Genomic DNA, 16,647 nt, shown 5'->3' with positions numbered 1-16,647 from the left:
AAAAGTACTTTGGAGGGGAAATCACACACTAAAATTTCGATCTTGTCGGCTGTGGTTGTACCGTAGATGGCTTTCCTTGAGCTATATCTCTGGAATGCGCCAATACTCAGCAAGGCCACCAAAGGGAGTTTTTGCTAGAGTTCGTCAGCTAGTAACTGTACTTAATTCTACGTTACTTGACTCCATTCGGCGTCACCAAGATGTATCTCGTTCGAAAGCTAAGCAAGCGGACACGAGAGATTTTAATTATTTGAGGTATGGAATAGAGCTCATATTTCGTCTATTTTCTATTCTCATTGTTCCTATTTGAATGTATGTTTGTTACTTGATGAGAGCTAGGCTTTTTATGTAGAGTTCTACATTCAATGTTGCAAAGAGTTGTTTCTTTTACCGAATATTTGGTGTAGAAGCTGCGTTTAAATGTTGCTGGCTACGCTCTAGTTGAGCTATCTAGATATAAGTTCACAGCCTTGCTTGATCTTGAAGTAACAGCTATAATGGAATGGGTCTGCAGGTTTTTTTTTCACCATTGGTCGATTCCAGATATATCTTGCAGATTTACAAGTAGACAAGTCCAATTTCGTATGATGCACAATAGTCTACGTTGAGACATTGCCAAGTGGCACTTCATTGTAGAAACGCTTCTTACATAAGCCTCTGAAGGAGACATCAGTTTCGCAATTCGTCTATTAGTCTTACTTCAATATGGTATCAAGAAAGGCAGGAAAAAACACATGATCAGAGGCTTGACTATGATCAAGTTGTGTTGACAAACAGATAGCTAGCCTATTCCTCATTCATAGAGCCTACAATCCAATGGCCATGTGATGTCTTTATGAAATCTCGCATGAACTTATTGGGAGGGCGTAAGAATTCATTGACTTGAGTGCTCTTTGGATTCTCTCATAATATGAGAAGACAGGGACTGGAGGGATAAGTTCTCGAGGTAGTGCCTTGAGCAGAATTGGCTAGACGGGACTCACCATGATTGCCAACGTGCCTTTGATGGGCAAACATGTGGAAGATTCCCTCTTGGAAAATGAGTCTGATGAAGAGTCATTTTACCCCCAGATGTATTTGTTTGTCCATTTGAATACATCAGACCGAATACGTCCGCTACTCTTCTTAATTCCCCACAAAGACAACTTAAAAACAGCCGAAAATTTATTTCTGGAGTTGTTTTCCATTTAAGGTTAGTTTATCGAACTTCCTTGGCACTAACGATAAACAAATTGCCACTTCATGAAACTTCATCTTGTTGATTGACCATAAGTGCTGACATAGTAAAGATCTAGACTCACCGGAAAGACTATTTTCAAGGCACCAAACATAATTTATACAATCATAGATCTCATTAAAGCCCTTACCACTGGAGTCAAAGAAATGAATATTTCTACTATCCCCACAATCAGTCTTACCGACACTCCCGAAGGTATCATCGAACTCATCGACTCACTGGGCCGTAGTGATCTGCCCACTAGCCCACCCTCTGTCTATATCGACCTGGAGGGAATAAACATTGGTCGTAAAGGCTCAATCGCGATCCTCCAAATCTACATCCTCCCGAATAAAAAGACCTTTCTCGTGGATGTTCACAATCTTCGTGAACAAGCATTTTCCACTGCCAATTCATCTGGCCTTACCTTGAAAGCAATCTTGGAGTCCACATTTATTCCAAAAGTCATCTTCGACGTCAGAAATGACTCTGATGCTCTGTATAGCCACTTCGGCGTAAAACTACAAGGGATCATCGACCTTCAACTCATGGAGCTTGCAACTCGATCTCACAGTCAGAAATTTCTCAGCGGGCTTGGGAGATGCATGGATAAAGATCTTGTGCAAACTCCTGAAGAGCTCAATGTTCGAAGCGCTATAAAGAAGCGCGGAGTACAACTATTTGCGCCAGAAAAGGGAGGAAGATACGAGGTCTTCAATGACAGGCCGCTTGATCCAGCAATCGTGGATTATTGTGTTCAAGATGTCCAACTCATGCCACAGTTATGGAACAATTACAATTCAAAGCTTAGTTTAATGGACAAGAGATGGGCTACTAAAATTGAGCGAGAAACAGAGGCTAGGCTTCTGTTGTCTCAGAGTCCAGGATTCAATGGGAAGGGACCGCATATGGCAAAAGCGCCACGCACGTGGTAGAGCATTGTTGATGTTCCTGTTAAAAAAGTTTGTATAGATATCAGATTTTGGCCTTCGATTGGGAAGTACATATCTGCATTTATATTGCTGTGGCTCGTTATTACTACTATAATGATTCATTGCCACAATCGAGACTGATTCAAATGAAATATGCAATTTATTGCCAAACACTTTATCTTCTTGGCTCCTATAGCGACTTCGCCAGGTCATTTGTTGAGACTGAGAGATGAATTTCGATGATACTTCCATCTTATAATGGAGACGATGTTATGAAATAACAACTATTTCAAGCAATTGGGTATGTGGTAACAGCCCAAGACTCGTGGATTTCCTACGTTATCACATTGCCCCCTTGACAGGTAGCCAAGCTTTGTAAGTAGTTGCGAGTGCGATTTATACATCTTCGCTTCGTAAAGCGTAGTGAAAACAGTAATGGGATCTCCCTAAACTGGAAGGGTTTTCCGACTAATCGATCTTTCCGTTATCATTTATGTACCTCCTCCTTTGTACTTTCCCGAATGCTAGGCACACGTTAAGTAGAATCGAGATCTAAATCTTTTCACATATTTCATTTTGCAACAAAAAAATAAAACACAATTCTGGATTACGATCAAATTTTGGTCTCATTAAATTAGTCATAATCCCATCTCGCCCATGTGGCCTGGGTGAAGATGGGTTCCTCCACTTGTTGCACTAGTCGTCAACCTCCTTCCCCCGATACAGTCTCACCTCGTCCTGTACGGTCGCCATCTCTTACTCCAATTAACACTCTGAGGAAGTCTCCAAGAAAAGCATCGAACTTAAGAATTGGGGAGCTACAAACGCAAGTCACTACACGGAGCTCAGCTACAAAAATGGAAGATACAACAGAAACAAGAGCCGTTTTTGAAGGAGAGCGTTCCCCTGATAGTGATAAAGAGAACGAAATTGTGGTGGTCGATGAAGGAGATAGTGACGATGATGACGAGGACGAAAGACGACAGGAGGTCAAGCCAATGCTCAGTTCCAACACACTCAAATCCGTCAAAAGCCGTTTAATAAAGACATTTTCCCGCGAACCTGGAATCGCAAAAGCCGATAAAAGAAGAAGTATAGGGACCAGCCAGGAAGAATTCGAGCGAAGGAAAGAGCTGAGAAGGATAAGACAAAAGAGAATTGAAGAGGAACTAAGCTATGATGATAGATATAATGAGGATGCTCAGTCTACAAGTACAGTAGATTGTCCTGCTATGCGGACCGACAAGGGTCAGAAGAGGCAATCTGTTCTACCAGAGGACAGTGGTAACTTTCCAATTTTCAGAAAGTGAGTAAATTCTTGGAGGTTAACAAAAGTCACGATTTTAATTGGTTATCCTAGGCAGAGCTCTTCCTTTGGATCGGAAGCAGTTAGCAATGGCAGCAAGATCTCTCTCTCTACCAGCAATAATGATAACACGAGCAAAATATCGCTATCAGCTACCAAGCTTGATGATACCAGCAAAGTATCCCTTTTAAAATCAGCAGATCGAGGAAAGTCTCGAACATGTTTAGGTCCTGGTGACCCAAACTCCAATCTTCTCAAACCTGTCAATACTCCACCACGAAGATACAGCTCGCCTGGCCCTTGTCCTACGCCCAGCAAGATTGACTTATTCCAGCCTGGCAAACACCACCTCAGGAAAATGGACAGTGAAGCTTCTGCCATACCTTCAGCACCTCTAATAGAGGCTCAACGATTGCCAAATTTTGCTACCCTTGATCCAAGCACGGTTTCGAGTTGGCGATTATCATATACCTCTCATAAAAGTAATCGTGGAGCGCATCTTCGAAGGTTAAGTCAACAATTTGAGGCTCCAATTCAATCAGCGACAGATGTTGCAAACGTAGGAACTCAAACACTACCACGCTGGCTGAAAACTCAGGGGCTCCGATCATCTTCGCAGGCTATTACTACTTCAGAAGGTAGTACCTCACAAAAAGAGCCATCTTTTATGCGTCCACCACGTTCAGATACTGGATTTGGTGGGGTTGATGGCAGCGGAAGCTTTTCAAATATGCATTTGCAGGATATGGACATCTCTAAACATCTTCTGCAGAGCTCTTGCTCGTCGCCACAACTAGTCAGCTACGAGAAGTATCAACGTGAAGCCTCCGGAATTAGTACTGCGACGCAAAGTCGTGCTAGATATATGCGAAACCCATCGGAAACAATATCAATCCCTTCATGCCCATCAATTGCACTGAGCGAGCTACTCCCACCCAATTGGGGAAAATTACCAAATGATGGAACATCTTCATTTTACCCTACCGTACCCAATAGCATCCAGCCTTCGCCAGAATGTTCACGGTTTGAGCTGTCTCCTTTCATGTCCACAAGCAGAAGCACTACTACAATGGTAGAGCCACAAGGTATGAGCCTTTTGACATCGCTTTTCTCAATTCACTAACATGATAGCAAGTAATTGATGGGAGTATTACTCCTCTTCGCTCACCATTAATGCCAGCAGCATTGGGGAGCAACACCCCTACCACAATCAATGTATCTTTAACGAGCCTTCAAGCCCCTTTAAGCAGATACTCCGCCAAACAAATTGATGAGAGCTCACTTTTTGCTTCTGAAACTACTAGTTTTCGAGAACGAGAACTGGAATTAAGTCACATACAAGCACGGTTTGCTTCGTCCAGTTTATGTCGACCTCCAAGTACACCAATATCAAGCAAGTTTCGCGAAGAATTTGACATTTCACTCACCCCTCAACCTAAATCTCCCTTTCAGAAGCTTGTCAGGGCTTGCTCGCTGAAAAGAAGTCGTGATGTTGTGGAAGAGGATCTATTACTTGCTCCTCCACCGCATAGATCAGGATTTGGGTATCGATTTGCCTCTACTCCCACAACTCTAGGTAGAAGGAGCCCAGCGTGTCATTCGACACCGACGAAGAAGACTGCAGAAAGACAACGATCCCTCATTGTTGATGATTCGATCGATACTCCAGTGAAAGGTAAATTCTCTGCATTTCGCAGATTCAAGCGCCTAGCTAGTTTGGGTGGGTACGATGGTCCAGCAGATGATCATCGGAGCAGTAGAGCCGAGTCTGGTCCTGCACGAAGACCATCTGCTTTGGATGCTAGGTTAGGCTTGGGCGCCGAGATGACCGCAAAGGAGGCTCAACGGAAAATATCCATACCTCCTAATATACCATCCATTAGATTACCAACTCCTGAGTCTTCAAGTATCAACACAGCTGACACTCACGAACATGGTGTTTTGGCTCGCATGGCCACATCTATGCATGTCCCGACAACGGAACTTCATATGCATGATACTCTTGCTCGTATCGGTACTGCCATACATATTGACTTGCCTACACCTCACTTTCCTAATGCCTCATCGATTCTTCATACCCCCATGTTGATATTACAACTCCTCACCTTCCCAACATTCCTCATATCAACTTTGGTCATCACGATTCCGATTCTCTACCAAAGGAAAAGAAAGGCTCCAAGGCAGCACCTGCAATCGTTCCAATTGCTGCACCAAAATCAAAAGTTCAAAGGACTGGCAATGATCCTCAAGGTGGAGTACCACAGTGGAGAGGCCCACGAGCTAGAAACCGCTCCACGACTAGGGATGATAATAGGAGAAGAATGGACACTAGTCAGGATGATTCCGCTGCTGTTTGGATGAGAGCAGTAAAGGGTGCTGTATCAGATAGATCCAAAGCACGCAAGGACAATCAAGACGGAGACGATATTTTTGGAGATTGGGAAGCAGAATTGGCTGGAGTTGCATCTAAATCCAAATACGAAAGCCGAAAATTTGGCTCGAGAGGTAAACCGAAGATCCATCAAATTGAACAATTTCCAGAAGCTTGGTGTAGATTTCCCAGCCACGAAAGAAATGCCAGGGGGCATGAAAGTGCGGGTGTAGAGTCGGCTGTTGAAGCAAAGGATTTTGCTATTTTGAAACCGGGAAATGGGGTTTTAGGGAGATCGGAACATTCTTATGGTACAAGGAGGAGAAGAAGGCCAGGTATGTACACTGAGAATAGTAGTGATCCTAGTAATTCCCAAGGAATATCTGATGAGGAATTGGATGCAATCGAAGCTGCAGAGCCGTTCTATAAACGGTGGAGTCAGAAAATCAGAATTGCTTGGATGGATTACAGAATTGAGGAGGGGCAAAAGAAACATGCTTTTCATTCAGGGAGCTTGGGAAGAAGAGGTTCGATGACTATGGATGGAAAAGTACCATTTCCAGAACTGGAATTGTTGCCAATGAGGGCACCCCCTCCGCCAAGTGAGGTGATAGATGATGAAGCGGATGATATTGAGGCGGAAAGAAAGAGAGTAGAAGCGATTCAGAAAGCTAAAATTAAACCCCATTATGAGGCGGCAGATTTGACACAGAGTAAGGGAGGTGTAAGTGATTTGTTGGATATTTTTAGTTCAGGACCTGAGGAGCCAGCTGAGCCAAAGATGCCTGTTAAAAAGAAGGGTCCAAAGGCAAAGAAAGTTAAAGACCCTTATGCATTGAATGAAGATGATGACTTGGACGGTGGCGATGGGGATAAGGGGGATGAGGACGAAATGCCCAAGAAGAAAGGAAAGAAGGTCAAGGATCCCTATGCAATTGATGAAGATGAAGATGAGGATTTTCGACCAGCCCCAAAAAGGAAGGAAAAAGCGAAGGATCCAGATGCAATTGATGAAGGTAACAATGAAGATATGCCTCCTGTTTCCAAGAAAAAAGGCAAGGCGAAAGACCCATATGCTATCGATAATGATATGGATGGCTCATCGGATTTTGGTTCTGGTGATGAGTTGAGCAAAATTGATCAAATCGTTATGAAAAAAGTGCTAAGCGATGATGATACGATCGGTCATACACGACTCGAAGACTCAGTTATCAGTTTTCGCGATCCTGAATTCTATCAGGATTGTTTGGTGATGCCCAAGGAACCAAGTCCTGTGCACGTTAAAGAATGTTCTGTGCTATCTAGTCATGGAATTATCGAAGAAGAAATCGAGGACCCATCTAAGAATGGTACGGGGATTGGAGTACAAGTTAAAGAGATTGGTGAGGGGGTTATTAAGCAGATTGAGAAATTTAGAACGTGGAATGGCAAAGATTGGGAGAAGGAGATGGGAGGATTCTTGAGAAGAAGAGACACGAGTGTAGGAAGGGATAGCATGAGAAGCGCGAGATCGGAATGGAGTATGGGAAGTCAGGGATCAATAAACACAGTAAGGAGTGTTGGAGTAGAAGTCAAGAGACTGGAGGATTTGGAGAGGGAAAGGAAGGCTTTGAGAAAGTGCGGTGGTCACTTGACAGGAGGTGTGCCGAGGAAGGCTAGAGGAAATAGAGGGTGGGAAAATGAGAGAGGACATGAAAGGAGCGCTAGTTTAGGGGGAGTTGTGGGATTTGAGGGATTAAGTGCCTCGAGTGAGACCAGGGGAAGGAGGTTGACGTTTGGAAGTGGCAGGTAGATGGTTGACTGATACGAAGGGTTAGGTTTAGCACCTTCAGAGGGAGTCTAAGCCAGCTCAACCTTCGTAGTCGGGGAGAAGGCGTTGGTTCTTTTGTTTTGGTGGATCGGAACTGATAGTCATTTTTGAAGTGGTCTAGGGCAGGTGTAACTTTTCGTTGGGCGTGGGTGGACATTATCTTGATGCGTTATTGATTTTTGAGACATTACTTTTAAGGCTGGATCCATTTATTAAAAATATTGAATCTTGAGGCCGGATAGATTATTAGGTTCTAATTGGTATAGCTATGGATAGGTGCAGATCGAAGGTGAAGAAGGTTTGGAGGATTTTTGGCTGGTATTGTTTTTTATGCAAGTTATACTCAAGCAGTTGTAAAATCAATAGACGCCACATAGATAGATAAATCATATGTTGTTATAATATATTGAATTAAAGTTGAGTATATTCATGTTGATCGTAGACAGATGACGGCTCGAGGGCTATGTTGTAATCGGTTGACTATTGGTCGTTGTGGGTGGGGATTAGTCAGAGACCGCTGTTAATTAAACGGACTGACATGCCATTGGACCTATAACATGTACTGATATTGGAATGCCTAAATGGGTTTTCATGGTTTCCCATAAAGATTAGCAGAATTTCCTCAGCCAATCAATGCATGGTTATTGGGAGTTTAATCCGTCAACCACCTGCAGTCAGCCTGGGGTAAATATCTCACCCCTGTACAACAAAGGCCACCCACATTTACGTTGTTGGCCATCGTGTTAAAACTTCAACTGCATATTGTATCTCCGTCACAACTTTCTGCGGCAAACAAGTTCAAGTCTCTATACGCGTAATTCTGCGTCATGTCTCAATCGCTTTATTCGTCGCTTTTGCTGGAGTCCAACAAAATTCGGTTGCTTCGCATATTGCCGAATGAGAACGAGGAGGCCGATATCAACTGTACTCTCTTTGTTTACCCACTACATGATTCCGGCAAAGGTACTCATCGATATGAATCTTTATCTTATGTATGGGGAGGTGCAGATAACTCTCGTTCCATTTGCGTAAATGGGCATAGTTTGACTGTCAGGGCAAACCTTCATCTCGCCCTCTCACGCCTTCGAGATCCTGTTTTAGACCGCATTATATGGATAGATGCTATTTGTATCAATCAAGAAGACTTGAGTGAGCGAGGTCATCAGGTTCAGCTTATGGCGAAGATATACAGTAAAGCAAGCCAAGTAGTCATTTGGCTGGGAGAAGCGGTAGACAATAGTGATCGAGCTCTTGAAGAAATAGTTATTGCCGCAAGCCAATCTGAAATCTCTTCAAATCAAATAACGCGGATGGCAGTTCTTGCACTACTTCAACGTCCCTGGTTTCGGCGCATTTGGGTAAGGTAATATCGCTTGATAAATTGTTAACTGTTATTAAAAACTGGTATAGGTGCTACAAGAGGTTGCCGCAGCTCGACACATCTTGATCATGTGTGGTCTTCTTGAAATCGACGGACATGCATTCTGTTTAGGGTTGGACTTATGGAAGGAATCTTTCGGAGCTTATCCAAAGTTGCAAAGATTGATTCGTTCCGTAATTTCCCTCATGAAGGAAGCAAACTTTCGGCCCAAATATGTAAAAAGTAGCTCGGACAATTTCTCCCTCAATATTCGACCTTTAGGCGAGCTGATCGAAACATATTGTACTCGGGAATCGACCGATGACCATGATAGAGTGTATGCTTTACTCGCCATGTGCTCCGATAATCCTACCTCAGCAGGCTTACTCCCTGACTACACCATTCAATGGGAACAACTCTTTCGGCAGCTTATCAAGTATCTTCTATGCAAAAAAGTCACTGTGAGGTTCCCGCGAGATAAGAAAATAGCAGTGATCAAAAGTAAGGGCTTTATTCTTGGCGATGTGGTTTCGGTGAAGGTCGATGCTGGTTGGAATGGCACGCAAATGGTGAATTTCGATTTCACTGATGCTTTTAGACATTTGCAAAGCAAAACAGGAATACAAGCTATTTGGAACATCCCGATGACGGGGAAAAGCATACGGAGGGGTGATATCTTTTGTATTTTACAAGGTGTCTCAAACCCAACGATTATCAGACTTTGTGGGGATCATTTCTCTGTCATTGTGATTGCAGCAACTCCTATGGATTTCACGTTAGAAATGAAATCAAAGTGGCACAGAACTGCGCGATCAATAACAAATTTCCCATGCGACTTCCTACTTGCATGGGACTTGGGGGGGTCTCGGAAGAAGTTAGGAAGTCTGGAATCTGAGAACTTGAGAGGGCCTGTCAATTCAAACTCAATACTCGAGAATAACTTAGATACGGATGAGACTCAAGGGGCGGAGAAAAATATAGAATCAAGCGAAGAGATACGTGACGGTTTGGAGGCGAAGACTAATGTAAAGGCGGAGGGCTGCTCAGAATTGGAGCGGAGTTCAGAGGCGAAGGAGAATTCCGATTCTAATGAGAATTCCGATATTCATGAGTATTCGGAAGCAGATGAGTGTTCGGAAGCAGATGAGTGTTCGGAAGCAGAGGCGTATTCATATATGAATGAGAATTTAGAAGCAGGAGAGCATCTAAATCTGGATGGTTATTCAGAGACTGGGTCGAGAATATGGGATAAAGCGATTAGAATGCGTAACGTAGCTCTGATATGGAAAGAATTAGGATGGTATGTTGATGCAGAAGAGTTACTTCTGCAATTGATACGGACAGGAAAACAACTACAGGGGGTCGAACACCCACAAACACTAATCAGTATAGCTGCTCTACAGTTAAATTATCGAGAGTGGGGACTCTTGGGAGAGGCAGAAGAGCTAGAAGCAATGAAGCATCTCCTTGAGACAGGAGAAAGCGCCGCTCAAGTTTTAGAAGAAGAGGTGGTCAAGATTGCATCATTACGATATTGCAAAGCAATGAAGCTCTTACTCGAGCGGAGAAACGGCCATATTCCGATCACGGAAGAGGTAGTCAAGGCTGCAGCAGCTAACTACTGCTGCGGAACTGATGTAATGGAGCTATTGTTCAGAGAAAGAGAGGACCTATCAATTACAGAAGAGGTTGTTCGAATCGTAGCAGGAAATATAAATGAGGGATATAAGATAGTGAAACTTCTATTTCGGAAAAGAGGGGATCAAGTCCCGATTACACAAGATATAATTAAAGAAGCAGCAGGTAATAGGCGGGAAGGATATCTTATAATACAGCTTCTCTTTGAAAAAAGAGGGAACCAAATTCCGACCACAGAAGAAGTGTTAAAAGCTGCAGCAAGGAATGGTAAGAGTGGATGTGATATAATGAAGCTTCTTTTGGAAAGAAAAGGAGACCAAATTCTGATCACAGAAGAGATAGTTAAAGAAGCAGCAGGTAATAGGCGGGAAGGATATCTTATAATACAGCTTCTCTTTGAAAAAAGAGGGGACCAAATTCTGATCACAGAAGAAGTATTAAAAATTCTAGTAGGGAATGGGGGGTATGATCTAGTAACAATTATGTCAACTCTCTTTGAGAGGCTAGGGGATCAGGTTCCTATTACAGAAGAAGTATTAGTAATTCTAGCAGGGAATGAGTGGTATGGGACAGTAGAAATTATGTCAGATCTCTTTAAAAAGCTGAGGTATCAGGCTCCTATCACAGAAGATATAGTTAAAGAAGCAGTAGGTAATAAGCGGTATGGATATGATATTATGAAGCTTTTCTTTGAAGAAAGAGGGAACCAACTTCTTTTCACAGAAGAGGTATTTAAAATCGCAGCGGGGAATGAGGGGAAAACCGCAAAAGACATGATGTCGATTCTTTTTGAAAGAATGGGGGATCAATTTCCAATCACAGAGAAGACGTTAGAAGAGATACTAGAATTGGCAGCAAAGAAGTGGCAGCCCGATTTTGTAAAGCGTCTTTCCACATGGAAACTGAAAGGACATGGTAACTAGGGGTCTTCAAGCTTGATTTCTTTCTAAATAGGCTCTATTTACATGTCTTTTGATTATGAATCGGATGAGTCGGGAGACTTGAATACTATGGACAAAAGCAACTCATCCCACATTTTACTCATTCTTCCCGTCTCGCTTCAAATTCCCAGTCTTTTTTTCTTTCCCCACCCGCTAAAAACCGATCAGGATAGGGAGTTGATTCGCTTACTCGACCCATCCATCCTCTACCATCTTTTCCCTTCCTCTATCTCCCTTCCCTCCTTCGGTCTACCATGCTCTCTCTCTATAAACAAACGGAACGAATCATACCATCAAAACAACCAATTAGATACTAACCTATATAGCTCAAACCCTTGATTCGCGTATTCCGAGAGCCCAAGTTTAGCATTCACCCACTTTCGTATTTTACTTACAATGCAAAAAACATTCCCTCCTCCCCCGGCCCAGAGAATAAGAATGACAATGCCCAGACAGTAATTCGGTAATAAGTAACGAGTATTATATAATTTCCCCATATAGCAAGCAATTCTGCGATTCTCCCTTACCAATACCGAATGTATATTAACCACAATGAAAATCCACTAACCCCCCCATCTTCAACCAAAATGCTTAAACCACCTATCCTCTCAAGAAGAAAGAGCAACCCCGTTCTTAGAAGATGAAACAAGCAAGCAGGATAGGGATATTCCAAATATCCAAGATAGCATAAAACAATAGAAGAGGTTCCTAAGCAGACATAGTAGATATTATACGAGCTAACGAGAGAGATACTGAGTATTGTATATAAGACCTGGATACTTCCAGTCGATGTATACATCACCTCATCTTGCCCTTGACAATGTGAAGTACGCACAATCCATTCATTCATCCATCCACACAACCATCACCTTCACCCCTCAAACTCCAAAGTCCAAACCCAACACCAATAACAAACCCTCTACTCCACTCCCTTCTCCCCTTCCCCGCCGCCCCACTCGTCCCCCTCCCACCAATCTCTCCCTTTCAACCCCTCCTCTCTCCTCCCCACTTACATTCCTCCTTCATAAATCTCCTCCCGTTCCCTCCCACAACAAAAAACGGGCTTGTGGTTTAGTGGTATAATGTTCCCTTAGCATGGGAGAGGTCCGGCGTTCGATTCGCCGCTAGTCCAATACATTTTCATCGCTCATCCTCTCATCGATCAAAAGATGAGGCGTTGATGAGTTTGTCTTTTTGAGCAAATTTTCTAAGCGAGATTCTTTTTTTCCGTTTTTTTATGTGGGGGACGACTCCACTGTCTCAGAAACTCACAGGGATTAGTTTGCTATGAGGATTTGGAGGAATAGATAAAATCAAATTCAACAGCTAAAACAAATCTCTCTGTTTCATTTTGTGTGGTTGAGATGCTTGGGGTGATGAGGAATTGAGGTTGTTTTGGCGAAATGCATGATCACTCGGTTGGATTTTCGCCTAGAGTAGTTAATGCGGCTATATTTCAGGGGCGTTAATCTTCGTTCCATCTCGATGGCTGCTTCTAATCCTAGATCCGGCTGGAAAATATCGGACCAGAAGTGATTCCATGCATCGGTAAGAGGTAATGGGAGTTGAGTTTCAAATTTATATCGTCATCGTCTTTCCATCTTTAATACAGTGATCAGAGGACATAACGCCGAAAGTCAAGAAACTAGCCTATTTATCGCTTTTATTCTACCCAAACTATTTACAATTTACACTTCAAAAGGGTGAATTAATTTGATCCATTTAAAACCTCCCCATCAACACCACCTGCAACTCCCTTATCCTGTATTTCCATCTTCTCCTTTGCAGCTTCACCACCTACTACTGTGTATTTTGCGGGTACAATATTCTTGAGGGGTGGTAATAGACTCCTGGAGGTTTGACGGGCTTGCTGTGCCATTAATGCATCGATGACTGTGAGAGCTGCCATTGCCTCTACAATAGGTACTGCACGAGGAACAACGCATGGATCATGACGACCCTTGGCTTCGAGAATACCGGAACCACTACCGTCATAAGTGGCAGTTTGTTGGGCTTGACCGATGGTGGCTGCTGGTTTGAAAGCTACACGGAAATAGATGGGTGCACCATTTGTGATACCTCCTTGAATACCAGCAGAATTGTTTGTCTTAGTTGTTAACTTAGGACGAGGAATTCCATTCTTTGATGCACCAGTCTCGAGAGGTGGTACTTCAGTAGCAAGAATAAATGGATCATTGTGTTTGGAACCTGGGACCTCACAACCACCGAATCCGGATCCGATTTCGAAACCTTTGGAAGCTGGGATACTAAGCATAGCATGAGCAAGCATTGCTTCCATCTTATCGAAACAAGGTTCACCAAGACCGGATGGAACATTGCGGATCACACAAGTAACAGTTCCTCCAATGCTGTCTTGTTTATCTCTATATTCTGCGATGATTTCGGCCATTTTCTCGGATGCTTTAGCGTCGGGGCAGCGGACCGGAACGAATTCGTCGACACGTTCCCGTGTAACGTCTTGTATAAGTGAGAGGAAAGCGGGGTTTGTGGAGGGACTTGGGTGTTCAACGGTTGGTGGGAACATATGGGTACTGCCAACGGAAGAAACGAATGCGACAATCTCAATTCCATGTGCGAGTCTTAGATATTTTTCAGCAATGGCACTGGCTGCCACTCTACCAATTGTTTCTCTTGCGCTACTTCTTCCACCACCACTGCTAGCCTTTACACCGTACTTCTCGAGGTATGTCCAATCCGCGTGAGAAGGACGAGGGTATAGGTCCATTGTTTTGTTTCCATAATCGTGTGGTCGTTGGTCTTGATTACGAACAATCATTCCAATAGGTGTGCCAAGGGTAATTCCGAATTCTGTTCCAGATTGGATCTCGACTTTATCTTTTTCATCGCGGGGAGTGGTGAGGGCGGATTGACCTGGACGACGACGAGTCATTTGAGGTTGAATATCTGCTTCTGTGAGCTCCATTCCTGGTGGAACTCCATCGACTATACATCCTACAGAGCGACAATGCGACTCTCCGTAGCTATAAGAAGGACGAGAAGTTAGTACTTTTGTAGTGATTTTGGAATGGAGGGGTAACTTTGCGTGGAACTGGAACTGGTGATGGTGATGATGGGTCAATTGAATTGAATGGTTTGTACATACGTAGTAACTTTGAAGTATTGACCAAATGTAGACATATTGAGAAGAAGCGTGAGGAATATGGAATAAAGTAGAGAGGGTATCAACAAGAGTCTATATGTAAATAAAAATCGAAAAATGAATTGATGACTCTTTCTTGACTTTTTCCGAGCCCGGACCCGATTCGTCGGGATGATGTGGGATGATGTGAGATGGGAAAAGAAATCCCCTGGTCATCGAGAGTCTGGTGGAGGTAATGTGGTAATATCCCGAAGAATACCCTTGTCAATTCACTAGGAAATCTGGAAATGCCAATTTATCTGAACCATCTCCGAACTTCGTATGAAGAAGTCAACAAATTCAACGTCCGGAGGATATTTTGGGTGCTTGGGTATTTCCAAATGTACCAAAAATCAATAATTCCTTCGAGAGGACTAATGCGCCAGTTCGTATTACGTGGCAGAAGCACGATAACCAAAGGGTTCTTTGTTCGAAGAAATGTTTCCACTCATAGTAGTGTATCAATAGGGAAATTCGTCCAAGAAGCTACCAATCCAGCCAACAAATCCCAAATATACATATCACGAACAAACGATCCATTCATTAACTTATCTATCGAGCATTATCTTCTACAAAAGACCCCCGCAGATTCTACCATCTTATTTCTCTATACCAATGAACGCAGTATTGTTATTGGACGAAATCAAAACCCTTGGAATGAAGTGAATCTTGGTCTACTCGCACAATCCCCAATTGGAGATGTAGCATTGGTTCGACGACGTTCGGGTGGAGGAACAGTCTTTCATGATCTTGGAAATGTCAATTACTGTGTCATATGCCCTACGTCGCATTTCGATCGCGATAAACATGCCGAGATGGTAGTGAGAGCTTTACATAAGCTTGGTGTTGATCGGGCTATGGTTAATGCTCGACATGATATAGTATTGAAGCCAACAGACGTGGGTACAAGCGGGTTCAAAGTATTCAAGGTATCAGGTTCGGCCTACAAATTAACAAAGGAAAGATCTCTTCACCATGGTACTTGTCTACTAAACTCTCCAAATATTGCAGACATTGGCAAATTCTTGAGGTCCCCTGCAATGAGATTCATCACTGCTCGTGGTGTGGAAAGTGTTAGTTCTTCAGTTGCAAATGTCAAGATTCAAAATAAGGCATTCGAACAAGCCGTAGTAGAGGAGTTTAGTGAGATGTATGGTCCTAAAGAACCAATACTCTTACGGGAGGATGTCAAAGAAGTTCCCGAGATATCTAAAGGTTTGGAAGAGCTTACTGTGCGTGATTAGACCCTCCCTTTTCTCACTTTAGAACCTCAAGCTGACATTTTGGAAAACAGTCTTTAGATTGGATATTCTCACAAACTCCCCAATTTTTGTTTTCAGCAGATACATCAATAAAAAATAAAAACACACAGCTTCCGCTTCCCAGAGACTTGCCACCATATGTGAGTGTAGCACGGGAAATTGAAACACGATCGACATTACTGATGCAAAGATACAGTTCAAGGCCAACTTCACAGCACGAAATGGAGCTATCATCGAGGCTGATGTGGAATATAAAGAAAATGGCGAAACGGTCCAAATTGGGAAGGACCTTGTGAACAAGAAGATACATGAAATCGAATGGAACATGTTCCCTAGTAGTTTTGCTGAGGAACCTTTGAAATGGTTCAGCAGATTATTCTCCCACAAATTTGTGGATTGGAGAAGAGAACGGAAAAGGGATGCTTGAACTTTCCCAGTAGAAAGCTTAATGCGCCTCGAGATTCCAACGTTAGTGTCGTCACACAAAACGTTAGACTACGGTTCCATGGACAAACGTTTCTTTTGCATGTTCAATATACTAAATAGATACCCAATGACAAGTGTCCCTTTTCATCATAGCCGCATTGACACTTTATCGATACTTTGAAACAACAAATGTTCACCAATTGAGGTTTATCAAAGCGGGAGATC

General features: G+C 43.1%; 5 protein-coding genes across 5 annotated transcripts; 4 read left to right on the top strand and 1 right to left on the bottom strand.

The window, feature by feature from the left end:
- Positions 1–984: 984 nt before the first annotated feature.
- On the top strand, positions 985–2,151 carry Bfra_010735 (putative 3 -5 exonuclease protein; the record flags this gene model as incomplete). The annotated part of the gene is made up of 3 exons (XM_037341070.1): positions 985–1,073; positions 1,103–1,192; positions 1,296–2,151. The coding sequence occupies 3 exons, from the start codon at positions 985–987 to the stop codon at positions 2,149–2,151; spliced, it is 1,035 nt and encodes a 344-aa protein (XP_037188489.1).
- A 671-nt stretch (positions 2,152–2,822) lies between these two features.
- Positions 2,823–7,617, top strand: Bfra_010734 (uncharacterized protein; the record flags this gene model as incomplete). Its single annotated transcript, XM_037341069.1, has 4 exons — positions 2,823–3,454; positions 3,509–4,539; positions 4,590–5,587; positions 5,617–7,617. 4 exons carry the CDS (start codon positions 2,823–2,825, stop codon positions 7,615–7,617), a joined length of 4,662 nt encoding a protein of 1,553 aa, XP_037188488.1.
- An 845-nt stretch (positions 7,618–8,462) lies between these two features.
- On the top strand, positions 8,463–11,556 carry Bfra_010733 (putative het-domain-containing protein; the record flags this gene model as incomplete). Its single annotated transcript, XM_037341068.1, has 2 exons — positions 8,463–8,993; positions 9,046–11,556. The coding sequence occupies 2 exons, from the start codon at positions 8,463–8,465 to the stop codon at positions 11,554–11,556; spliced, it is 3,042 nt and encodes a 1,013-aa protein (XP_037188487.1).
- Positions 11,557–13,282: 1,726 nt separating this feature from the next.
- Positions 13,283–14,766, bottom strand: Bfra_010732 (putative chorismate synthase protein; the record flags this gene model as incomplete). The annotated part of the gene is made up of 2 exons (XM_037341067.1): positions 14,699–14,766; positions 13,283–14,576 (listed from the first exon to the last, which is right to left on the bottom strand). Exons 1-2 carry the CDS (start codon positions 14,731–14,733, stop codon positions 13,283–13,285), a joined length of 1,329 nt encoding a protein of 442 aa, XP_037188486.1. The 5' UTR covers positions 14,734–14,766.
- Positions 14,767–15,075: 309 nt separating this feature from the next.
- Bfra_010731 (putative lipoyltransferase-like protein) lies at positions 15,076–16,423 on the top strand (the record flags this gene model as incomplete). Its single annotated transcript, XM_037341066.1, has 3 exons — positions 15,076–15,966; positions 16,029–16,136; positions 16,193–16,423. The coding sequence occupies 3 exons, from the start codon at positions 15,076–15,078 to the stop codon at positions 16,421–16,423; spliced, it is 1,230 nt and encodes a 409-aa protein (XP_037188485.1).
- Positions 16,424–16,647: the final 224 nt, after the last annotated feature.

The sequence above is a fragment of the Botrytis fragariae genome (assembly GCF_013461495.1).
Source record: "Botrytis fragariae strain BVB16 chromosome Unknown tig00000223, whole genome shotgun sequence".
Lineage (NCBI taxonomy): Eukaryota > Fungi > Ascomycota > Leotiomycetes > Helotiales > Sclerotiniaceae > Botrytis > Botrytis fragariae.
Note: the sequence above shows the minus strand (reverse complement) of the source record. Positions and strands in the feature narration are given on the sequence as shown.